Source organism: Mus caroli, unplaced genomic scaffold (genome assembly GCF_978045245.1).
Source record: "Mus caroli unplaced genomic scaffold, Mus_caroli_1 scaffold_5, whole genome shotgun sequence".
In the NCBI taxonomy this organism is placed as follows: Eukaryota; Metazoa; Chordata; class Mammalia; order Rodentia; family Muridae; genus Mus; species Mus caroli.
In genome coordinates, this window is record NW_028227260.1 from 14,715,653 (window position 1) to 14,742,013 (window position 26,361).

Below are 26,361 nucleotides of genomic sequence, written 5' to 3' on the forward strand. Positions count from 1 at the left end.
ATGGAATGGCATGTATCGTTTGTGATTGAGCGGACAGAGATTGAGCTAAGGAGCATCTCTAAATCACCAGGCACTGAGTGAGCGAGATCACTTGTGTCAGTCAGAAGATAGATGACTCAAGGTTGGAGCAGATCATTTTTCTTATGAGATAGCTATTTTGGCCAATCTTTTGTGAAGAAATACAGTGTATTATTTTCAAACACTGTAGCAGAACAGCGAGATGAAATGGAGACTACGTGTGCATGCTAAGATGAAAGTGATTGTGACTGTAGTGTAGGCCAATTATTTATCTGCAAAAATCTCTGGCCTTTATAATCTTGCTTTTCCCATATATGATCCTAGCCAAGTAATCTTTTATAGGTAATAGAAACTGCGGAGCTTCAGCTAAGCCTCCTCACGAGAAGGTTCAGATTGTTGGAGACATGGTGGTGAAACATATCATTTTCCTCACACCATGCAGTATAGAATAATGAGGTTATCTACTTGAGCCTTGGCTTCACTAGGTTTGGAGAGAGAAGTGACACCAGGCTGGTGAAAGTTGGAATGGGATGAGGAACTATTAAGAATCAACCATCTATTGTGTGGCACTGTTTTTTTTTTTTCTTTTATCTTCCTACCCCCTTTCTTTCTTTTGAGACTATGTCTCATTCTGTAGCCCAGGTTCTTCTGTAGACTGGGCCTCACTGTATAGTCCAGGCTGGACTTAGATACGGCAAGTTTATTCTTAGGGAAGACTCAGCCCTAATTATTTTGAGTGAGTCATCTGGACAAACTGGGTATACATGTTCAGAGAAGATTACATCTTTTTTTTTTAGCCCATATTGGCTCTTTTAGATGTAGCCACATAGGAAACCACAAACTGCCTACTTATTCACTCTGTTGTCTTACTGCAGTGAAATTCTAAATGAATTAATTTTATTTAAAAGGTCATTTTTGTCTTCTACTTTTTCTTATTCTTTCCCCATTTGCATTTTTGGTGTATAATGTGTTAGGGGAAAACTTTTCTAAAAATTTCAGAGTTGCTTAAGATACAGAAATTAATTTCTTTCTGATGACTGCAAACATACGAATGTATCTCTAGGATGCTTTCCTTTTCTAAGCAGGGAGATGACCCGAGGAGGTCATTAGGATGGTTACTGGGGGCAAACACTGCTGCTCTTTTGTTAGCTGTGGCAGTCTGCACCTTTGGTTTTCTCCTTATGTATCTCTTTCCATCCCTAGTGTATGCCTTTCTTGTTCTGGGTCGTGGGGCAGGCTGGCCCCTGGCCCTAGAATAGGAAGAAAGAAAGACCAGCAAACAGTTAAGAGTGTTAAAAACATTTTATCCCTGAGAACAGCAGGTAGGGAAATAATCTCTTTACTTTCCCTTAAGTATTTAGTTTTAGATACAATCTATTCCCCTGTAGTATTTTTTAGTTAATTCATTTTTTTAACTTATCCACTTTACATCCCACTCACTGCCCTCCTCCCAGTCACCCCCTTCCACAATCCTTCCTGCATTTCCCCTTCCCCTTTTCCTCTGAGTGGGTGGGGCTCCCTGGATATCCCCCAACCCTGGCACTTCAAGTCTCTGTAAGGCTAGGTGCTTCCTCTCCCACGGAGGCCAGACAAGACAGCCCAGCCAGAAGAACATATCCCACGTACTGGCAACAGCTTTTGGGATAGCCCCAACTCCAGTTGTCCAGGGCTACTCTTCTGCCATTAGTAGCTCACATAAATACACATAAATTGGATATTCTCGATAGGAAGCAGCACTGCATTTATTCTGAAAGGTTTGCTATTAATTTTCTGGAAACGACATGGACTCCAAATATTGAAATGCATAGTACTTTGGCTGTGGTAGTACACAATACATCAATAATGCCTGGGACAGGAATGAAATATGGAGAAAATGCCCTGCTATGTCTGGAAATCTTTCAAGTAGGCTCTCTAGCATGACTGTCTCAGTAGAACTTTTGCTGGATGTCGTAACTGATTCGATGATGTTCCTTTTGTTTGTCCTTTCAATTAAACCAATCCAGTTGATACTGCTGTGTGTTTTCAAGATTCCCGATTTGATGGAGTTTTACTATCTATCTAGTACTCTTATATACCTTCCACGTGCTATTTATTCTTTTACCTTTCTACTGTATACTTAATAAACTCAAACATTCAGAACTGAAAGTATGGCTATTGTAGGTCTCTCTTTGTGTGGAAGAATTGCAACAACTGATCTGTGTACTAAGACTAGCTACTGAACATTCACTTTTTCCCTGACATGAACTGATTTACAAAGAGCAGAAATTCCAACTCCAAGTGGCTTAAGAAGAAAATGTATTGGCTCATCATTCATTCATTCATTCATTCATTCACTTTGCATTCTGATTGCAGCCCCTTTCCCTCTTCCCAGTCTCTCCTCACACAGCTCCTCCCTCAAACCTCTCCCTTCTAAGAAAGGGAAGAAAAGTACCTGGGACAACCCACCCTGGCACGTCAAGTCACTGCAGGACTAGGTATGTCCTCTCCCACTGAGGCAGGAGAAGACAGTCTAGTTAGGGGAGCAGGATCCATAGGCTGGCAACAGACTCGAAGTAAGCCCCTGCTCTAGTTGTTGAGGGAGCAGCATGAAGACTGCGCTGCACATCGGCTACATATGTGCAGGGGTCCTAGGTCCAGCCTGTGTATGCTCTTTGATTGATGGTTTAGTTTCTGAGAGCCCCAAGTGTGCAGGTTAGTTGACTCTGTTGGTCTTCTTGTGGAGTCCCTGTCCCCTCCAAGTTTCTTTCTCTTTCTTTCTTTCTTTCTTTCTTTCTTTCTTTCTTTCTTTCTTTCTTTCTTTCTTTCTTTCTTTCTTTCTTTCTTTCTTTTTTTTTTTTTTTTTGGTTTTTCGAGACAGGGTTTCTCTGTATAGCCCTGGCTGTCCTGGAACTCACTTTGTAGACCAAGCTGGCCTCAAACTCAGAAATCCATCTGCCTCTGCCTCCCGAGTGCTGGGATTAAAGGCATGTACCACCACGCCCCGGCTCCCCTCCAAGTTTCTTAATCCTTCCCCCAACTCTTTCTCAAGAGCTCCATCTAATGTTTGGCTGTGAGTCTCTGTACCTGTTTTGGTTAGCTATTGGGTGGAACCTCTCAGGGAACAGTTTTGCTAGCTCCTGTCTGTGAATCCAGGTTGACTGATACAAACATAGCCTGAGGCTCCAAGGTAGTTGAAGGAAGAAGGCAGGCCAGCGATATGTCTGTGTAGATATTCTGAGGAGCTTAGTACATTGCACACCTCCTCCCCCAAATTGGCAGGAATTGCCACTGCATTCATTTATGTCAGAGTTTTAGACTCCAGGTAACAGTCGATTTAACAGCTGAACTATGTCATTAAAGGGAAGTTACCTTTTCTCTCTATTCTGAATATTTTGTTGTGCGGAAAGATCAAACTTTCCACGAGGGTAACTTAAGGGGATATTTAATCACTGTACTTCTTTATCTCCTATGCTAACATAACTAACCTGTGGATAGTGTAAATATGAAAGTATAGAAGAATTAAAATACAATCACAAAAGTAACCAAAAAATCTGTTGGTATTAGAACAATCTTACAGCCCAACAAACTTAGAAGCACAACATAATATATAACAGAGTAGAGATGCTTAGAAAACATTTGTTGAAGAAAGGAGAGAAGAAATGTTCCTTTGTGTGCAGCTGGATGCAGTAGTGGTCATGGATGGCTCAGTGGGGACAAGTGGAGATGTTCTTTACTTTTTCTTTCTGTTCCTGGGGCCTTGGACACAGGTCCAGAAGAGTCCTGAGATGCAACTGGAGTTTGCTCACAATAGGATTGGAAGAGAAAATGTCTATTACTGTTCATTTAATTTCTTGACCTTCTGGAGGCAGGACTGGAAGGAACACAGGCTGCTAGACAGACATAGGCCTTTCCAAGACTCCTTTGTAGTATACTACAAGACTTACACAAGTTATTGATGAGTAAAATAAGAACTGACAATGTGAGGTTCAAGTGTGAGGCTCTGAAAGGAAGTGAGACTACTACTTGTAAACCATGTGAGCTTCAGGAAGCTGCTTCTCCGGGAACCTTAGTTACCTATTCGATGATCCTGTTGTTGAATTCAACAAGATGCATGGAAATTCTTTTGCATAGGATTGAGTAATTGGAGTCTATGATTATTGTTAGTTTCATAAGGATTAAAAGGACGTTTTAACACGTGGTGAACACTGAAGAAATAAAGGTACCTTTTATTGATTCTGCCATTTTAACACTATTGAAATGGAATACCGTAGTCTACAATTTCTTCAAAGTCTCTACATGAGGAGAATGGTCCTGAGAGAGGCAAGTCTGAGAGTAAACATGACAAATTAGACTATCTTGGTCTGCTTTGTGATATTATAAGAGTATATTACAGATATGGTAATTTATAAAGAGTACAAACTTATTTAATTCATGCTTCTCCAGGCTGACAGAGGATGATACTGGCCTCTGGTGAAGGTCTTCATTCTGTGTCATAACACAGAGAGTGGGCAAGCAAGCACATAAAGCAGGGGGCAGAGGGAGTGACCTGGTCCCCAAAATGATACCATTAATTGACTTAAAATCCTTATGGCTTAATCACCTTTTTTTAATTAATTAATTTATTTATATTTTATTTTTTTGGTTTTTCGAGACAGGGTTTCTCTGTGTAGCCCTGGCTGTCCTGGAACTCACTGTGTAGACCAGGCTGGCCTCTAACTCAGAAATCGACCTGCCTCTGCCTCCCGAGTGCTGGGATTAAAGGCGTGCACCACCAACACCCGGCTTAATCACCTTTTAAAAGGTCCCACCTTGAGATTGGGATATAGGTTATTGGTAGATTACTTGCCTCACCTGTTCTAGGTCCTCTCTAGGTGCTGTTGACATTTTTCCCATCAATTTTTCTTCTTTCTCTTTTCTCCCTTCATCTCTGCTAGAACACAGCAGTGTTTGTGACTTTCATTTGTGCTTATTTTCCTGTGTTATTACAGATGTTGCATGTAGATAGATAATGGTATCTGCTTGTATCACCATTTCAAGTCATAGCAGCTGTACCAGAGCTCAGGTCTTGTCATTTGGTGAGTTACTGAAGTAGCTGTATATTGTGAATCACATGGTAAATCCAAAAAGGGTTTTCTTAACTGTATTTAGGAATACCTGGTTTCTTCTGCAAACCTATGTTTACACAGCTCTTTCAAAATGCCACTGTCTAGACTCTTGATAATGAGCACATTACTGGAAGTTAATGTGTGTTTCTGAGGATGTTTGGTGAAACTAGACAGTTGTGTTTAGAGGTTTGTGCCAATAGCAACTCGAACTCATGAAAGAATTTTTCAGGCCACAGAAGAAGTATATTTTCAGTTGAACTTACTAACTGCTACCACGTGGTGTTGAATCCAGGGATTAAAGACAAACTCTCAATTCTAGGTGATGTAGTTCTGCCATAAGAAATATTTATGAATTGTACTAATGATACAGAAGGCAATACACTAAATACAATGTATGCCCATAAATATAACAGTACACTATGTAAGGAAGGTCTAGCTTGTTCAGTCTTGAAAACACGGACCATTGGATGAGCTGAAGTCATGGGTTATGGTAGGGTAAAGGAATTATACATATGGAGGTGCTTGCAGCCAGATACTAAAGACAAAACCTGTAACTTTGTTAGAAAGAAAGGATAAGTAGGAAGAGATAACAGGAATGACGTGGGTGGATGATGCTGTTGGAATCTTCCCTCCCTCTCTCCCTCCTGCCCTCCCTCCCTCCCTCCTGCCCTCCCTTCTTTCTTTGTTTCTGGTTTGTTTTTAACTTGAGATGGAGAATGCTGAGGTTTCTGAGAAGTGGAACAACAGCCTCAATATTCTTTGCATAGGAATATTGATGGCAAAAAAAAAAAAAAAAGAGTGGGAGAGCAGACAAGGGGGTGTTTTGGTTGCATAAGTATTCTAACACATTATGAAAAGTTTCCTGTGAGCTTGAAAATTGAAGGAGGAAGGAAACATTTTCCTCTAGGAAATCATTGACTAAATTTAGGTTCTTTCAACTAAATACACGTTCTTTGGCATGGCTGATGACACAGGATATGTGTGTCCTGAGAAAGAAAGCTGTTCACTCCCACAATGCCACCCCTTCACCTGCCCACACCCAGGTCTTGTTTTCCATAGTTAGTGTGTACTGCTGAATTTTCCTTTACACTTCCACTGAAGAGTTGGCATACTTTTGAAAAACCACTTCCTGAAATGGGATGACTATTTGGCAGGTGTAGAAAACCCCTGGATGGCTTTGGTGGTAACATCTGGAAGGCATACTCATATGATCTTGGGTGGCTTTGATTGTTGAAGGTCCTCCAAGTAGCCACAGGTTTCTGCTGTTAGTTGGAACACGGAGTGAAAATGTAGGACTCTTAGTGAGAATTTCTAAGGGTATCCAGACGTTGTGGCAGAAGCAATGAACTCAGATTTTCTTGCTGTAGATCAGAAGGGGAACTTGTTACTTCTACATTGTTTCCCTTGGTTAAGGACAAGAGGAAGACATAAGAAATAGTAAAATGGTGATTGTATGTTCACAAGTGCATGGTGAAAACGAGTTGCAAATTTCCTAATTATATTCTGGAGTCCCCGAATAGCTGAATTATGGTCAGTTTTCATCTGTGACTGAAGGTGTAGCTAGGTCAAAGCATCTTTACAGTGTGAGAATCAATACCTTTCACAGGAAAAGGCCTACCAAGACCATGAACTTCATAGAGTTGATATCATTTAATAGTACCCTTACTTCTATTTTTTAAACTGTCTAAACTCTGTTGGAGATGGTTTTGTGAATTTTGTGATATGAGAACCCTTCAATGTGTCTAGTCTATTGGTATGCTTTGCTAGTTGACATGAAGAATGCCAAGAAACACTCCTGCTCATTTATTAATTTGTCTCCTCAACTTACATTTCCCTATATTTTGCCCAAGATCCTGGAATGATTTAAGGAGACAAAAGCCGCCCCTCCCCCCTCCCGAGCTACTCTTTGCATTGGATTCACACCAGTGAAAGTAATATTAAGATGTAAGATTCTGCTCTGCTAATTGACGTCAAAGGGATTGCTTTTATTCTGGAATCTCTGAGTTGAAGAAAAGAAACTGGCGGGTGAGAGGGGGACGTTGAAAGCTGCAAGCTGAGCCATTGCCAGAATGAAACATATCTCATGGGGATGTGTGGGAGGTTCTGGGTGAGGAAAAGAGGCAATTGTGGTTCCTGCCGAGGTCTGAAGGCTGCACAGCTCGCTGTGTTTTAGAATTTTCATAAAGCAGCTCTTGCCAGTAGCCTCATGCCTGGATCCTCATGGGGCCAAGTTTGTATTTCTGTCCTACAGACCTGGATGTGAAACCCAATATTCAGGAATTAAAACCTCTCTTCTCACGAAGAGGAGGAGGAGGAAGAGGAGGAGGTTCAAGTGTCCTTAAAGTGCATTTGGAGTCATATGGGACAGCGTTTGTATTTGTGTGTGTGGGTATTTGTGTGTCTGTCCTTACAGCTTTTGGATTTATTTCTCTCAGAATTAAAATATTGGTCCTTCTGAAGTTGTAACTTTTTAGCTGTGTACAGTATTGTAAGTTCTATTTATTTAACATAAATTAAGCCACTGAATGCACAAACACTGTGGTCTTCCATAGCCATCACAAAATTAATAGCATATTCCATTGAATCAAAAGTATTGGCAACTGTAACATGCAGCATTATTTATTATGTGCCAAGCAAGGTAAAGTAAACTATAATTCAATGTGTTCTTGCCCTTTGGGATTTCCCTATTATGTTCATAGACATTCCTTTTTTTTAAAGGTATTTGTTCTTTGTCCTTTTTTCCCCCCAAAGATTTATTTATTGTTATAAATAGATACACTGTGACTGTCTTCAGACTTGCCAAGAGAGGGCGTCAGATCTCATTACAGGTGGTTGTGAGCCACCTGTTGTGGCTGGGATTTGAACTCAGGACCTTCGGAAGAGCAGTTAGTGCACTTACCCTCTGAGACCCGTTCATAGACATTCTCTTAGACTTCTCTAGATGGTAATTTTTATCCCAAATTCTTTTATGTCCATTATAAAGGAAATTGCAAGTTTAAAAAAATGATTCAGGCATTACTAAAACTTGTTTACAGTGTCCTTTAGATTTTGAATCATCATCTTTGTTTTGCTACAAAATGCCATCTTGCTCATAAAGAGCAGCAGTGATTCAACATTTCTTTATAATCCATCCTCAGTCAATCATCTCAGGAAGTTTCCAACAATGGAGCCTTCTAGTGTATGCACTAAGCTTTCATTTCACTGTCAGGTTGCGCTGAAATCTTTCTTAGGACCTCCTAAGTGACACCTTCCCATCCTTGCATCCAATTCATTTCAAGTACAACTCGAAGAGTGGCTATGTTCATGTTTGTGTATGGGCAGGCAATGGTAGCTCTGTGGTCATTGGGTAGATTGTTTGAAAACAAGTCCAGTTTCAGAGATGATGCCATGGGAAAAAGAGGTTCACTGTTGGAATCGATGAAATATAAAATATAAGCTATGCATTAAAAAAAAATTTAGTACTGAGGATTGAACCCAGGGACTCACATGCTATGCAAGCACTTTACCACTAAGTTACCACCAAGTTACAGCCTCAGCTCCTACTCCTAGTTCTCATTTTGAGGTAGAGTTTCACTAAGTTGCTTAGCTGCACTTGAACTTCATTTGTAGTTCAGTCAGTGCTTGAACTTCCAAGTAGCTGGGATTACAGACCTGCACAGCTAGGGCATGCTACCTGATTCAGTCGATCTGAGAAGAAACCTGAGAGGGCACAGTGCTGGCAAGGCTCAGACGCGGCCCACTCTGCTAGTGTGGGTAGTGGTGTACTGAGTAGCTAGCTGGGCTTCAATACATCAAAGGAAACAGCTTGCCATGGAAAAATTCAGTACCTCTCCAGGGTGTGTGGGTGTTTGAATTTTTTCCCCTTCATATCATTTAAATGAAAACCTGCATGCTGCAAATATCATTGTACTGGGTAAATAAAAAGAATTTTTTAGGGTATAAAACAGAAAACAAGAATTTGCTCTTGTCATACAAGGAGAGAAATTTCCTTCCCTTAATTTCTTTCTGAAAGATTTTTCTTTCCTTTTGTTTTGTTTTCCTTTCCTCCTCAACAAAATGCAAAACTAGAATTTATTAGGAAATCTACATGCAATTGCAGATTTACAACCTACCCAATAATACTACATTAGTTCATCATGATTAATAGCATCTATGTGGATGCTTAATCAATTAGTAATGATGGACTATTTGCTTTGACATGTCAATAGAACACTATAAAAGGCACTTTCCATAAAAGAAAAATTAATTGTATTAGTTGGATAATAGCTTGTCACAAATAAGATAAGTTTGTTTGGAAAGCTTCATTGGTGTTGATAGTATTGTTGGGAGTCACTTCCAAAAGATCCATAGGTTTTTTTTTAATAAAATGAGATAAAAGAGGCTTAGAGAGATGAGTCCACTCTTGCATAGGACCTGGGTTCAGTTCCTAGCATCTGCATCAAAGCAGCTTAGAACCTTCTGTAACTCTAGTTCCAGGGAACCTGATGCTCTCTGGCTGCCTGAAATCATGTGGTGCCTATAAACTCACACAGCTTCATACACATAGACAGGAAAAACTAATAAATACATATTTAACAATAAATGAGACTTTTCTTTAATGAATAGCTACCAATAGGTGCAGGAACAGGCATTTGTGGCAGAGAAAAATGCACAAACATACAAAAACGTGATGACTGACAATTTTGCCTATGTTACTAACTGCAGAGACTTCTTATAGTAGCTGTTTAGATTAAGTTCCAAGTGGAACTGCTTCTACTACCTGCTGGTCCATTCTAAATTCTTAATTCATTTCCCAAAGGCCCCAGAATTTCTTATACTGTTTATTCCTTTAAGAGAATCATTTTTCCATCAGTCTTCAGTCTAATTCTGGGATGTCGGCAGCCATCATTGCTTATTTCTGTCTTTGCCCTACATCCGATGAAGTGAAGGTCAAGGAAATTATGTGACTTGCCCAAACCAATCCAGCCATATAATTTGTCCCCCACAGATTATGGGTCTACCGTTTCAAATGTCTCCGATTTTAACCCAGGCGGAAAGAGCTGCAGGAGTGGAGGCTCTGTCCAGCTGGTGCCTTTGAGGAAATGCAAGGAGCGCAGTGTGCTTTAGAGCTCTGACTTGGAAGGGAAGAGGGCCAAAAGACAAAAACAGAAGAAGAGGGCAGGGGCCAGAGCATGCGGGCCTTGTAGGCTGTGTAAAGATCTTAGACTTTATCCTAAGGCAGTGGGAAGCCATTTGTAAATGTCATGTCGAGGGACCTGATGAGTGATGTGTTCTGCGGAAGCAACTGGCTGCCTGTGGAGAATAGCTTGGAGGCAGAGACTGATGTATTGGACACCAGTTCATCAGACCCCATCGTGCCCATCCAAATGAATGGAGATTTAGTCGCAGGAAACTCTGATGCATATTGATTATTTTTTTCTCTATTTTTTTCCCTTAAGTCGGCAGGAAGTGTCATTTCTCACCTTCATTGCCTCTGGTTTCTATGACCATAGAATGTTCCCAAGTGCCCTCATTCAGGGGCAGCATCTGGCAGGAAGCCATCATAGCATCTGGTGGGTATGGTAGTTAGCATACATCCTTTCAAACCTTTTACCTTGTGGAGTTCTCTGGTAATGCTAAAAGGGCCTATTGCTTCTTCTCTTTTCTGGGAGAAGAGTCTGGACAGAGAAACAAAAGGAGTATAGCCTCTGATCCTCTACTGTCAGCAACCCAGTTTTCAGGAGATAGTCTCACTGGACCATACATTATGGTTTGAAAAGCCAGGAATAGAACACGCCCACCTCTCACCTCCGCATGTTAGGTTGGAAGTCAAAGCAGGGGTTAGTTGGGATGTGGTTTTGAAACCTGTGTTTACAGTGTTTTGATGCTGCTTTCCTAGATGAGAGAGGAATCACAAAGTCTGAAGCTCAGACTTTTTAAGATTTGAGAGACAATATTTACCCTCCTATTTTCCTCCATAGGGTGTCATATAAGCTAGAATTGAAACAAATGTCCTATGTCATTTTTTTTTCTATTTTGGAAAGCTTCCTGGTTGATCATAGATCACCCCCACCCAAGCTCTCACCTCAAACTCCTATTTCCTTTTACTCTTAAGAAAGGATCTCTCTAAATATGGGACTGGCAAATCTGAGGAACTAAAATCCAAATGGATGGAGACACTTTCAAAGACAAAACAAACTAATGCTATCCTTAGAGAATATTGACTTAACTTGGGGTTGTAGGGCTCGGCATGTCACTCGGTGGAATACTTGTCTAGAATACACAAAGCCAGGAATTTGATCCCCAGCACCATGTAAAATCTGGCACGGTAGTGCATACACATGATCCTATCTAATCAGGAGGAGGAGGCAGAAGGCAGAAGGATCAGAAGTTCAACGTCCTCCTTGGCTACATAGAGAACTTGAAACTATAGATCCTACCTCAAAACAAACAAACGATACCTTCCTCACACACCTAAAAACAGCAAAAGCAGAAGAAAAAAAATGGGGCTGGATAGCTCATTTGGTAAAATTTGTGCCTTGAATTCTATCCCTAGAATCTAACACTAGGAGTTCAGGCAGACTCATGGGGCTTGCTGTCCAGCCAGCCTAATTTACTTGTCGAGTTCTAAGCCATTGAGAGATCCTATCTCAAAAAGGGAGGGGTGGTCTGGAAAGAGCACTTGCCACACAATTGTAAGGACCTGAGTTCAGATCCAATGTGTGGTTTGAATGAGAATGGCCCCTATGGGCTTCTTTCTATATTTGAACACTTTGCCCTAGTTGGTAGAACTTTTTGGAAAGATTTGGAGATGTGGTCTTGTCGGAAGATCACTGAGGGTGGGCTTTGAGGTTTCAAATGTGCACACTATTCCGTTAGCTCTGTTTGTTTCTTATGGTTGTGTCTTAACATCTAAATTCTCATTTATTGCTCTATCAGTATGCCGGCCTGCCTTCTGCCATGGTCTCTGATATGATGATCATAGACTCACCCTCTGAAACTGTAAGCCCCAATAAACTTTTTTCTATAAGCTGCTTTGGTCATAGTTCTTTGTAATAGTGATAGATAGGAACTAAGATACTATGGAAAAGATGGGCAGATATAGTAGGTCATGTCTGTGATTTTAGTGCACCTATGACAAGGTGGAAAGTAGAGACAGGAGAATCTTTAGAAGTCTCTGAGCCAGATACACTGGAATAAGCAATGTAGAGCAACAGAGTACAATGTCGAACACCAATACTCAGTGTTGCCCTCTCACTTCTACATTTGTACAATGGCACACACACCCACACACACACCCACACACACGAGAGAGAGAGAGAGAGAGAGAGAGAGAGAGAGAGAGAGAGAGAGAACAGAGAAAAACAATAAAGAAATGGAGTTGTAAATGGAGGAAAGGAAAGCTAGAGCTGCCTTTCTTCTTACTTGTTCTTGGGTGGGATAAGCTTCTAGATAGCAAGAATCCATGGTCAAATTTGTTGTTTTAAAGTAGTAGTATTCAAAGTGTATTCTCTCGACCTGAAACATCAGCACTATCTTGGAGTTCATTAGAGGTGTAAAATCATTAGAACCCACCCTGACCTACTGAATCAGATACTCTGAAAGGACCCAACTATCTTTGCTTTAATCTCTCCTAATGGTGAGATTAAAGGAAGCAGGGGGAAAAAGATAACTAGAATTTTTATTGTAGATGAAGCTGAAGGTGGATTTTAATGGCTTCAATTTCAGGGAAGGTTTTACAATGAATTATTGAAATAGGGCAGTTATTTTCCTTAGCTTAAGTATCATATTGGCAAATCCATTGTAATACTGTTCTATCAAAGAGCGATGCTAAAATTTAAATTACTTTAAGTGTAACCTTGATAAAGTGTAATCCTTATAAATTAATTCACTTATAAGTGAACATAATAAAAGAGTTACTTTCCATCAGAGTTTTGTAGTTCTCAAAGTTTTATAAAATTGATTTTCTTCTGGACAAAGAGGTCCTTTTGTGTTAAAAGTGGGTATTTTGTGTTATTTGGTAACCTGTGATTTAGATTAATGAGTTAGACATTTCTAATCCTTGTAAAATAATACTTGCCCCTTTCACTTAAGTCAAGTCTAACCAACAATTATTACTTTTAAGATTATCATAAAAAATGAACAGAGAAAATCATTTTGACAGTTCCTATAGTTGTAGGCAGGAGTTTTCTAGGAGAATGAGAAATATCACTTCTTATTGTCTTTTCAGGGTGTCAAACAGACTCAGTTAATCCCATGCTTGACTGGCTTCAGGGCTAAGGCACTGCAAAGCTGAGTGTCATGCAATTTGGTAAAATATGAGGGCCACAGGAACCAGGGACCATCGCTTTGTTATCTCGAGGTTTATTTTTTTAAGGGAATAATATTGGACTTTGAAAGCTGATTTCAAGTCTCTATGTTCGACTGTATATAGCTTTAGTATTCACGTTGTTGTGAGTTAGAAGGATGAAAAATTCAGTGTACTAAATAAGCAAGGAGTCTAGAAAGCAGGCTTTGTTTGAAGTCTGCAGCCTGGAAAAACAACAAGATCTAAAAATAGTAAGATTATAGGCAACATTTAATCATGGACCATCTAAAGATGGCTTTTAAGCATCACTCAGAGAGAAACCAGGCCGTGTGTGTGTGTGTGTTTCATATATTCTGTTCATTATGTAGGTGTGAAAACTTCCAGTACCGATTTGGTGTTCTGAAAATTTGAATGTTTATGTTCTTTCTCTAACTAGAATTAAGAAGGTATTCCCTTTGATTTCCAAAGGAGAAGTGTTGCATAATTTAAATGAAATTCAGAGTTTACCCCAGTAAAGTTGATGTGAAAAATTTCAAGTGCAAATTAAGCAAATTGGGTAAATAGCTCCAGCATTCACTGGTCTCTTAACAGCCCAAGGATTCCTTTTAGAGTGAGCAGATGAAGCACAGGGAAATGTCAGGAATCTCATAGGAGCTGGAGAAAGAACAGAAAGGAGGTGCCTTGTAATGTTCTCCATAGTTTCTGCTATGGTTCTTGGTAGAATTTTACTCAAATCCCTCAAACTTTGCACACATGGAAAATTTAAAACTATTCACTGTGCAGTTCCTATATGTTGCAAACTTCAAGTGACTGACCTTAACTGGCTGCGGCTGCTGTGAACTTCTGCTTCACAAGGGTACACACACACTTCTCCTTCATACGTTCTCAGAATCTCATCATGCTTTGAGATCTTCTTAGTTCTATTAAGCTTGATCACTGCCTTTTGAGTAGGAGTGAATCAAGGGAACAGGATTGATAGTTTTCTCTGGACTACCGATTTTTTTTTTTGTTTTTGTTTTTTAAATGGACATTTTCTTCCCAATACTTAAGAACAGAGCATTGAAAATGGGTGATTAAACTGAGGCAACTGGTAAATTAAACTAGTACCCATGGAGACAGTGGAATGAAGTCATGGATGATACAGCCTGGAATGTGAACAAACCCAGAAGTTATGATGCTAGCATGGCCAGGATATTGTTTATGATAAAAAGAATTGATAAAAGTAGTCAGTTTAACTATTCCCACTTCCTGTGCAATTCTTAATATTAATTGTTAAGAATAAAATTTTCTTGTCTTTTCTTCTCAGAAATTTAGCTCAGCCAGTATTTGCTAAGCACTAGTTTTGCACACCAAATGCTAGGCCTTGGATCTTCAGACTTGATTGTGACTAGTCCTTGTTGAAAAGAGTACTCAGAGCCAAGCATAGTGGCACACACCTTTAATCCCAGCACTCGGGAGGCAGAGGCAGGCGGATTTCTGAGTTCAAGGCCAGCCTGGTCTATAGAGTGAGTTCTAGGACAGCTAAGGCTACACAGAGAAACCCTGTCTTGAAAAACCAAAAAAAAAAAAAAAAAAGAGTACTCAGTCTAATGGAGAATTCCCATGGTCAATACCAACTTTTCACTTTTTGCTTTGTTTTGTTACAAGAGAGGGTTTCTCTGTGTAGCCTTGGCTGTCCTGGAACTCATTCTGTTGACAAAGCTGGCCTCAAACTCACAGAGATCCACCTGCCTCTGCCTCTGCCTCTGCCTCCGCCTCTGCCTCCCAAGAGCTGAGATTAAAGAGATGTGTCTACCACCCAGCTGAACTTTTTGATTCTATAATAACTCTTAATTTTTAATTGAAAATTTCATGCAGTATTCTGATTCTGATTTTCTCCTCCCCAACGTCTCCCAACCCTCCTCACCTCCTCATCCACCCAACTTTGTGCCTACACCCCCCCCCATTCAAAATAATGTAAACTCTTATCCAAAATAAATAAAAGACAGAGAAAAGAAGATCCAAATTAATAAAATTGGAGATGAAAATGGAGGCATTACAACATACAATGAGGGAATCCAGAGACTCATAAGAACATAAATTTAAGGCCTTCCAAATCAGCATGAGCCAAGCTCATATGAACGCACAGTCTAAAGCCACATGTACAGGGCCTACAAGGGTCTGAACCAGGTCCCCTGTGCTTATATTATGGCTTATAGTTTAATCTTTTTCCGGGACTCCTAAGTGTGGGAATGAGTGCGTCTCTGACTCTTGTGCCTTTTCTTGGGCTCTTTTCCTTCTCTCGGTCTGTCCAACTCCAAAGTGATATTTTTGTTCTATCTTCTTCTTCTTCTTCTTTTTTTTTTTAATGGTTTTTCAAGACAGGGTTTCTCTGTATAGCTCTGGCTGTCCTGGAACTCACTTTGTAGACCAGGCTGGCCTCGAACTCAGAAATCTGCCTGCCTCTGCCTCCTGAGTGCTGGGATTAAAGGCGTGCGCCACCACGCCTGGCTTGTTCTATCTTCTTATATTTTATTTTGTTATATTGAAAAGATGAAAGAATGATTGAATTACTTAATTAATGAAAATCTAGCCATGAGTGTAAAGGTTAACTGTTGCAGGCCGTCCAGAGGCTCTTGAGGAACAGGGTATGGCTGAAGTGGCAGACTCTGGCTGAAAGAGAGGGAACTAGACAAACGAGAGAAAGAATGGAGCTAAGACAGGATCCTGATCAAAGCTCAATTTTAATATTCAGAACATGGGGTTATAAAGAAGGGGGAGGGGCCCATTCTCCTCAAATCATCTTCGGAGTCCAGCTACAGGTGACCACGTGAATACTCTGGAACAGCTAGGCGGCAGATAACAGCAGTGGGAAGGGCAGAATGATAGGGTGGCAGACTCCATCCCAGGTGATCTTCTAGATAACAGTCAAGCCTGATCAGCCAGATTTCAGGCTGTGGTGGGGAGGTTACAGTTAACATCTGAACTGTCATTAATACCTGCTGGGAGAGGAAAAATCAGATTTCTTCAATGGAGTGACACTGGGAATATCAACCCCAGTAGTAGACCAGCACATAATGGCCACTACCACAGGCATTTTTTAAATCTCAGGGTACTTTTATTTGGTTACAGTGTGGTTGGTTTTAATTTTAATTTTATTTTTTGAGTGGGGTTGTGCTGTTTTATTTTCTTGGTCTGGGTTTTTGTTTGTTTGTTTGCTGTTCTTGTATTGTTTGTTTTCTGAGAAAGAATTTATAGTTGTTGGGGGGCGGGTAAGAAGGACAAGAGGATCTGGAAGGATTTCAGGGAGGCAAAGATAATGATCAAAATATATTTAAGTTTAAAAATTGTAGGCTTTTATTGCTATGAACCACTTAGTGCTTAGACCCATCTTCAGTATGTTCCATAAGTTTGGGTATGTTGTGTATTCATTTTCATTCAATTCTAGAAACGCTTTAATTATTTTTTTAAATATCTGTGTTGACCCAGTTTTCATTCAGTAGTGAGTTAAGTTTCCATAAGTTTATAAACTTTTTCTTCTTGCTAATATCCACCTTTAACCCATGATAGATAGTATGCAGTGTTATTTCAATTTTCTTATGTGTCCTAAGACTTGCTTTTACTCCAGCTGTATTGAACTCATGGCTTCTGGAGTTATGATTCTTGAGGTGTTTCTTTTTAAAAAAGATTTATTTATTTATTATATGTAAGTACACTGTAGCTGTCTTTACACACTCCAGAAGAGGGCATCAGATCTCATTATGGATGGTTGTGAGCCACCATGTGGTTGCTGGGATTTGAACTCAGGACCTTCGGAAGAGCAGTCAGTGCTCTTAACTGCTGAGCCATCTCACCAGCCTGATATCTGATCTTGACATTGTAAAAAATTATTTATTTTATCTTATGTGCATTGGTGTTTTGTCTGCATGTATTATGTCTGTGTGAGGGTGTTAGGCCTTAGAAACAGGTGTGATCTGTCTGTGGGTACTGGGAATTGAACCCAGGTCCTCTGGGAAGAGCACTCATATGCTCTTGACCCCTGAGCCATCTCTCCAACTCACTGATTTTGTCTTTGTATAGTGGTTGCTTCCATGGATCAGTGGGTAGAAGAAAGGGCCAGGAGGAAAAGCTGAAAAGATATGTTGGACATTGCTAGAGGAGTTGTTCAGAACCAAGAAGTAGACTCTCCAGGGAATGGACGTGTTGTGGGAGGCAGGGTCCTGTAAGCAGGCCGCTAATGGATTAAGAGTTACTCTGGAAATAAAAGTATAAGGGACGATAGAAAAGATAGCGAGAATAGCCTACCCGAGTTAAGGCCCAGTGTGGACACTGGAGGTCCCTTGTAAAACGTTTTTCTTGGACCTCCCACCCTAGCTGAATAGGCTTCATTCTCTTGGAAGGTGCAGTAGAATGAGGTTCTGATTACCCTAGCAACCACATTCACTCCTCAGTCCTTTAGCATATCCGGCAGATCCACGCCCTCTTGTGTCAGGAATGTGCCAGTAGCATCACGTCCTACCCATACCCAGCACTGACCCCTGGAGCAGAAGAAGGAACTGTATGATATAGCTCACTGATTTGTGGCTCTGGGCTTGGGTATACTGGCTGCAGATGACTCCACTGGAAGCATTGCCAAGCAGCTGTGGTCCATTGGCACCGAGAACACAGAGGTGAATAGGCACTTCTACTGCCAGCTGCTGCTGACTGCTGCTGACCGTATAAATCTCTTCATTGGCCAGGAGTGATCCTTGTCCATGAAACACTGTAACAGAAGACAGATGATGGATGTCCCTTCTCCCAAGTAATCAAGTACAAAGGTGGTGTTATGGGCATTAAGGTAGATAAGGGTGTGGTGCCCCTGACAGGAACCAATGGCAGGACTATTACCCAAGGGCTGGATGGGTTGTCTGAACACTGTGCCCAGTATAAGAATGGAGCCAACTTTGCCAAGTGGCGCTGTGTGCTAAAGATTGGGAAACATACTCCCTCAGCCCTTGCTATCATGGAAAATGCCAGTGTTCTGGCCTGTTATGCCAGCATCTCCCAGCAGAATGGCATTGTACCCATTGTGGAGCCTGAAATCTTCCCTGATGGAGACCATAACTTGAAATAGTGTCAGTTTGTAACTGAGAAGGTACTGTCTACTGTCTACAAGGCTTTGAGTGGCTACCATATCTATCTGGAAAATACATTTCTGAAGCCGAACATGGTCACCCAAGGTCATGCTCGGACCCAGAAATTTTCCAATGAGGAGATTGCCATGGCAACTGTCAGAGTAACAGTGTTCCCTGTTGTCCCCTGGGGTCACTTTCCTATGTGGAGGGGAGGGCGAGGAAGAGGCGGCCATCAACCTTAATACTACCAACAAGTGTCCCCTGCTGAAATTATGGGCCTTGACTTTCTCCTATGGCCGAGCCTTGCAGGCCTCTGCTCTAAAGGCCTTGGGCAGGAAGAAAAGAGAATGTGAAGGCTTCCCAGGAAGAGTACATCAAGTGAGCCCTGGCCAACAGCTTCATTTGCCAAGGAACGTACACCCCAAGTGGTCAGATGGGAGTAGTAGCCAGTGAATCTCTCTTCATATCTAACCATGCCTACTAATAAGAGGTGATCTAAGGCTACTCCATCAACACTCCAGGCCCCTGCCTACCTACTTGCTGTTGAAAATCTCTTTCCCATCACTCTTGCTGCCCTCATGGCTTGTGTGTTGTGTTGTTTATGAATTCTAACTCTGTCATCCCTTCCAGTCCACTGCCAATAAACAACTATTTAATGGAAAAAAGGTGTTTCTGGGGATAGACAGCTGATATAAAGGAATAGAGATAGGCTAGAAGGAAGGGCTGAGAGGGTCAGTGGGAAAGACCTAAGCTGGGTCCATTCCAAGAGTGTCAATGCCATTTTTTTCATGCCAAAATGCATTTGGTGATATAATTTATCATGAAATGGCCAATCTATCTTACTTATTAAACTCTTCTCATGATTCATCCCTGGTAAGGCCAATTTTGGTGTTCCACACCACGAGCAGGACGAAATTCTAGATGGACCATGGATTTAAATGTGAAGCAATAAAGATTCTAGATGAGAATACAGACCGCAAAGTGGCTAGAGCGGGGTCTTTTGTTGGTAGTATTAAAAATAACAAATAATAATAATCATAGAGGGAGAAATGGCCCAACTGAACTACATTAAAATACAGAATTTTAGTTCATCACAAGTTACCAGTAAGGAAACGAGAACTATGGCATGAGAGAAGATTTCATAATGGAAATCTTCAAAAAGATGTGAAGGCTATTTGAGGATCTTCTGTTAATCAAAAGGAAAGGTAATCTATGCAAGTGTGTTAAGCAGACTTGACTAAACACTGGAGGTAAGGCTCAGCAGTAGAGTATTTGTTCAGTATATACAAGGTTCAGTGAAAGGTCACAATACCAAACATACATATCAAACCAAAAACAATAATTTTGATTGGAGGAAGTAATAAGAAGGGAGGGACCTTGGGGCTTCTGGAATTTTGGTAATGATTTTGCTGATTTCTGTATGTTAACTTTGTGGAATTATTTCAAACTATGATCTGGGCAATTTTTTTCCTGTGAAATGCATATTATACTTTGATCGAAGATGTCCATTTTTTTTAAAGCCTTGCTATTCAGGATGAAGAACATAAGCAAAACAGCCTTGAGATTCCCACTGACTACAAGATAGGTCTCATCATCTAGCATTGCCTGTAGTATGGAAGCAGAGGAAGCATGAGAATTTCAGAGGTCCGCAAAGTGGCTAGAGTGGGGTCTTTTGGGCAAGAATCCAATGCATGGAGTGGGAGTATATTGATAGCTATCCACACCTGAAACAGGAGGAAGAGAGTAGAAGCAGTTATCAGGGAAACACTGGGTAGGCTGATAACAATCCAATTTTGTATATGATTAACTTGGTCTGTCATGTAGACTAAGCTACCACCGTTTTTGTTTGTTTGTTTGTCTTGCTTTGTTTGGGAGATAGGCTCTCATGTATCTCAGATTGCTTGTTATGCACCTGTGGATGACCTTGAAATTTCCATCTTCCTATCCTCCACTGCCTGAGTGCTGGAACAACAGGCATGTGCCACCATAGCCCACTTATTCAGTGATGGTACCAAGCCCAAGGCTTCTTTTCATGCTAGGCAAGTGTACCAATTGAGCCACACCCACAGCCCAGCCACCACTTATTTTATCACGTGTCTAGGCTCTGGGTGAGAAATTTTCAATACATTAAAGTTTCAAAGTCATCATGAAATCCCAGGGACTATACAGTAAACCAAATTTGTAGTGCAGATGCAAAAGCCCAAACATTGAGAGATTATATAACTTCCTCCATTCTAGCTAGGAGGTGACGGCAAATTGAAACTGGAGCTCATGTCTGAGTGGTTTGGAAGTCCACCTTCTTGCCATGTTTTCTTTCACTCTTTCTTTGTTCTTTTCTGGAGCACATCTCACTCTTTAGTTGAAACTGTCTTGAAATTCATAGAAATCCTTTTGCCTCAGCCTTTCTAGGGCTGGAATGGCAAGGATGAGCTACCATATCTAGCTGCCTTACTTTTTTGTTGTTGTTGTTGTTTTGAGACAGGGTTTCTCTGTGTAGCCTGGAACTCACTTTTCTTTTTTCTTTTTTTTTTTAAAGATTTATTTATTTATTATATGTAAGTACACTGTAGCTGTCTTCAGACACTCCAGAAGAGGGCACCAGATCTCGTTACGGATGGTTGTTAGCCACCATGTGGTTGCTGGGATTTGAACTCTGGACCTTTGGAAGAGCAGTCGGGTGCTCTTACCCACTGAGCCATCTCACCAGCCCTGGAACTCACTTTGTAAACCAGGCTGGCCTCGAACTCAGAAATCCACCTGTCTCTACCTCCCAAGTGCTGGGATTAAAGGCGTGCACCACCACTGTCTGGCCTAGCTGCCTTACTTTTAAAACTGGTTTTACCTGAGCTTAGTGAGGAGAAAGCTATTTACTCTATGTCATTTTTTGTTTTTGTTTTTGTTTTGTTTTGTTTTATTCCAGAGACAGGATTTCTCTGTGTAGTAGTCCCTGGCTGTCCTGGAACTGGCTCTGTGGGCCATGCTGGCCCCAAATTCACAGAGATCCACTTGCTTTTTGAATGCTGGGATTGAAGGCTTATAGCACCATGCCTAGCTCTACTATATGCAATTTTAAGATGCTTTGAGGGAAAGAATTTCTCCAGCCAATTTTGAAGTTTGAGGTAGTCTGGTAAACAATTTTTATGAATTAATGTTTTCTTTCTTTCTTTTTAAAATTACTTTTATTTATTTATTTATTTTTACAGTTCAGTCTTTACCTCCCTCCTGGTCCACCCTCCAACAGTTCCTCATCCTATTCCCCCCCCCCCCATTGTCTCCAAGAGGATGTCCCTCCTCCCTCCTCCCTCCAGGCCTCCAGGCCTCTCCACTCCCTGGGGCCTCAAGTCTCTCAGGAGTTGGGTGTGTCTTCTCTCATCGAGGCCAGACCAGGCAGTATATGTGTCAGGGGCCTCAGACCAGCTCATGTATGCTGCCTGGTTGGTTGGTGGTTCAGTGTCTGAGAGATCTCTGGGATCCAGGTTAGTTGAGACTGCTGATCTTCCTATGGGGTTGCTTTCCTCCTCAGCTTCTTCCAGCCTTTCCATAGAGGAGGAAAGATTGAAAATCTAAGAACACTGACTATGCAGAGAAAGTCCTGTATGGGTGATCTATGAGTCCTCCCCATTTTTGAAGACATTTTAATAACTTGAGTAATTGCATGTGACAGGTGGGTATTATTTTCTGCTTACTAATGACTCTTCAGGCTTGGTCTTATTTCTTTTCTCACAAACACACATGCAGAGACAAAGAATGTGGTGTCAAGAGCTGATTGCCATGTCCTGATTTGCACAGCAATGCTTCCCTGCCTGCTTTGATACAGAGAGAAAGGGGAGAGGAGCAGTGAGAGGATATGACAAAGAACAGACCATTAGCAAGATAGTCTTTGGAATGCCACATTCTAGCACAGAAACCAGAATCTTGAACAGTGTAAATTATTGATGTTTTGTGCATGGCTAGAATTTTAGGATTGATCTGTTCAACATATATGTTTCCTCTTTTTCCTGTGATCTATAATATGCATTGGAAACACAAACAGGTAAGGTATTAAAGGCCTGTGCTTCTTTTTGCTTCTGTGGCTTGTTTCTTGATCCCTCAGACACTCATTTGTGCAGCCTGCAGAGTGTTTATAACATTGGAATATCATCAGAACTCAAAATGAAATTTGGATTACTTCCTTCCAAATGTGTCTTTCCAACAGTCTAGTGACTGTAATCTGCATACATGATGCAGCAGAAAGGCATGTAAGATGACCTGAGTGGAAGCATGTGTGGAAATGGTTTGAGAATGTTGTTGATTGAAAAACAAAAACAAAAACAAAAACAAAAACAAACCTCCTTTATTTCTGGAGCAGGTTCACTAAGAAATACCAAACATGTATTTTTAAAATGTTTGTATCAAACCACTGTTTAGTTTGTTAGAATCTATGTCGTGCCATTGGCTTGGTTGATGTACATGTGCATAAAAGTCAAGGACCAGTTCCCGGCACTTACTTTGGACAGCTCACAAGAGCCTGTAACTCGAGCTCCAGAGGATGCAGCGCCCTCTTCTGGCCTTTGTTGGTACTTGCAAACAAGCACATAACACAGACACAGACAAACACACAGTAGACTACATAATAAAAATAAAACAAATCTTAAAGAAAAAATAAACTGAACCAGAGCTTTGGGTTTCAGTGTTTGAAATGTAAAACTTGTAGTTTAGAAGTCAGTTCTGAGAATATGTAATTATTTATCAAATTGATTAGCATTAAACATTTTGCCTCGAAGCTCTTCCGAGAGCTGAAGAACATCTATCTATTCCACTGTGATTGTGGAGGCTGTCAAGTAGGTTTCCTGATAGCAGCAGTTTTACATTGTGGAAATAGGCCTTGCCAAAGGGGCTACAGTCACCATAGGGATACATCAACTTGGCTTCAGGTTGGTAAATTATTACTGGCCAATTCAAAGTGAATTCTTCCTCTGCCCCTCTGTCCCTCCTTCCCTCCGTCCCTCCTTCCCTCCTCCTCTCCCTTCCTTTCATCTCCTTCCCTTCATTTTTTTGTCCTTTGAAGAAGTTTGTTTCCACCGAGTTCTGGTTTTCTTCTTTCCTTATTTGAAAGAAGAGTGATAACAACCAATTTTTTTAAACATTCTTATTAGTGATTTTATAAATAGAAAATAAATTTCTAAGAAGGTCTGGCAAAAGTTTGTTGTTGTTGTTGTTGTTGTTCATGGCTTTAATTCAATATTCAGAACGTTGCATGTATAAGTGGGCACATTTTCAGACAATTTGGGTAGGCTTTCCAATCTTGCTTCTTTATTTCCTATTGCAATGACTTTTTTTTTTAATGTCCATGACATGTTTATGCAACACCAAATAAAACTTGTAATGGGAAATTCTTTTCTGGGTGACCTCCCTGAGAGGCCGAGTTATGAAAAAAGAAAATCTAAAGAAATTTGACCCTGATGAAATTACTTCCATTGAGAGTATTACTTGGTCCAGAAACAACAGACTGAATCCAGTTATTTTTGGTTCTTTAATAAATGAAGTCTGCTTCCTTTTTGTGTAGGTGGTGGAAGAAATTAACCCCTGTAGAAACTCTAGTCTCAGATGGAAGTTGAACCTTGGGTTTCTCTTGAGTTAGGTGAACCTTGGATAAGAGAGCATTTATTGTTTCTATTTGGATCTCAAGCAGTTTGGAATCTCTCCTGCTGCCTGCACGCCTTGTATTTTCCAGAGCTGTCTGTCTTTGCATTTAATTTTCTGGAGGCTGACCTTCAATTTGACATCATATATGGATGGATGCTAATGGATCCTGTTTTCACCTTCCTAGCACTTCTGGAGAAATCAGTCAGCCGAAGGCGGGACACTGAAGCCGTACAGAAAGCCAAAATCCTTTACTCATCCTGCATGAATGAGAGTGAGTAAGAAAGAAAAGTAAATAACATATTTATGAGCCTTAGACTTCAGAATCCTATTAATGTTTAATGGTATTGTTAAGGAAGAGAGGACTAAAATTCTATTACTGTTTAAAGGTGTTATTTGGGCAATAAAAATTCTCAAACATAGGAATCTGATGAGATTTTTTAAAAAACTAATATGTGGCTGTTGTAGTGAAGAAAATCTTGTAAAGACATTTTGATTTTGTTATATTATGTTTCTAATTAGGTTACATGTGTGTGGGTACATGGACATGAGTGTCTGAGTACTGGTGTGCTGTGGAGGTCAGATAAGATTGTAGGAGCCTGTCTTAGTCAGGGTTCCTATTCCTGCACAAACATCATGACCAAGAAGCAAGTTGGGGAGGAAAGGGTTTATTAGGCTTACACTTCCATACTGCTGTTCATCACCAAAGGAAGTCAGGACTGGAACTCAGACAGGTCAGGGAGCAGGAGCTGATGCAGAGGCCATGGAGGGGATGTTACTTACTGGCTTGCCTCCCCTGGCTTGCTCAGCCTGCTCTCTTATAGAACCCAAGACTACCAGCCCAGAGATGGTCCCACCCACAAGGGGTCTTTCCCCCTTGATCACTAATTGAGAAAATGCCTTACAGTTGTATCTCATGGAGGCATTTCCTCAACTGAAGCTCCTTTCTCTGTGATAACTCCAGCCTGTGTCAAGTTGACACACAAAACCAGTCAGTATAGAGCCCTTGGGACTGGAGTTACATGATAGTGTGTACTGCCCAACCTGAGTGTATAGAGAACTGAACTTAGGTCCTCTGCAAGGACACCCTGTGCTCTTAATAGCTCTGCCATTAATCAAGCCACAAGAAAAGAACCTTATTTCCAAGACTGGATTATTAGGTATCAGTTACCATATAAGAAATTTGGATAGGGCAGCAGGGGAAATCACATTATATCAAATACAAAAATCTGAATCCATATCCAGGACTGTTCTGGCCAAAGAAAAAGCCCAAGATGGCATATACATATGAGAATTATATTCCATAGAAAATACTGGGACCTAGTGACATTTAGATTTCCAGGCATGGTAGGCTGCTTTTTCATGTAACTAGCATGCTTTTTGGGAGACAAAGGCCTCAAGTTGGTCTCTCGAGGTCATTGCAGAATTGAAGCCAGTGCTTCTAAAAAAATATGTTAATTGATTTAGGATTTGGGGATATTGTTTGGTATGCTAGAAACCCCAATCCACTGGTACATCCTTGTCTTAACTGAACCATGTTGTTTAGTTAAGGTTAGTGCTTGGTGCCAATAATGAGAACTGCCTGCTTAATTTCATTTATTGTCACTAAGCCCATCTTCATTATCGAGAACATCCATCAGGTCCACTGAAGTGTGTGACAGGTAGTTCTGTTCCTGGAGTTATTCTCAGTCCACTCTCCTTCTCTCACCCTCTCCCTAACAGCTGAACTTTCAAGTGGAGGGCTTTATGGGTCTTTTCTCTGGAGAAGATAAATTTGCATTCTAGCTTGGTGAACGAGTTTGGAATTTATTTTTGTCATTGTTTTGAGTTAGGGTCTCATGGAGCCAGGTTGCCTTTGAGAAGTCACCATGTAGTTGAGAGTGGCCTAGAATTTCCAGTCCTCCCAGCCTCTACCTCCCAAATGCAAGGATTAGAGGCATGGGTCATCACAGCTGCCTTCTAGTTTACAATTCTAACTTGCTCTTTGTATCTACTCTTTCAGAAGCAATTGAAAAAGCAGATGCCAAGCCACTGCTCCACATCTTGAGGCATTCACCTTTCCGCTGGCCAGTGCTTGAAGCTAATATTGGTCCTGAAGGGGTTTGGTCAGAGAGAAAATTTAGTCTACTGCAAACACTGGCAACGTTCCGCGGTCAATACAGCAATTCTGTGTTCATCCGTTTGTATGTGTCCCCTGATGACAAGGCATCCAATGAACATATCTTGAAGGTATACCCAGGGCTGTTTGTTAATTCTA

General features: G+C 40.9%; 1 protein-coding gene and 1 pseudogene across 1 annotated transcript in view; both read left to right on the top strand.

The window, feature by feature from the left end:
* The window catches only part of Phex (phosphate regulating endopeptidase X-linked), a 300,129-nt gene that overhangs the window by 17,978 nt on the left and 255,790 nt on the right, over positions 1-26,361 (top strand). Inside the window, exons 4-5 of the mRNA XM_021152917.2 lie at positions 24,292-24,378; positions 26,107-26,333. Of these exons, the coding sequence (XP_021008576.1) occupies positions 24,292-24,378; positions 26,107-26,333 (314 nt within the window). The remainder of the gene's footprint in view (positions 1-24,291; positions 24,379-26,106; positions 26,334-26,361) is intronic.
* Positions 10,346-18,966, top strand: LOC110287035 (fructose-bisphosphate aldolase A pseudogene; annotated as a pseudogene).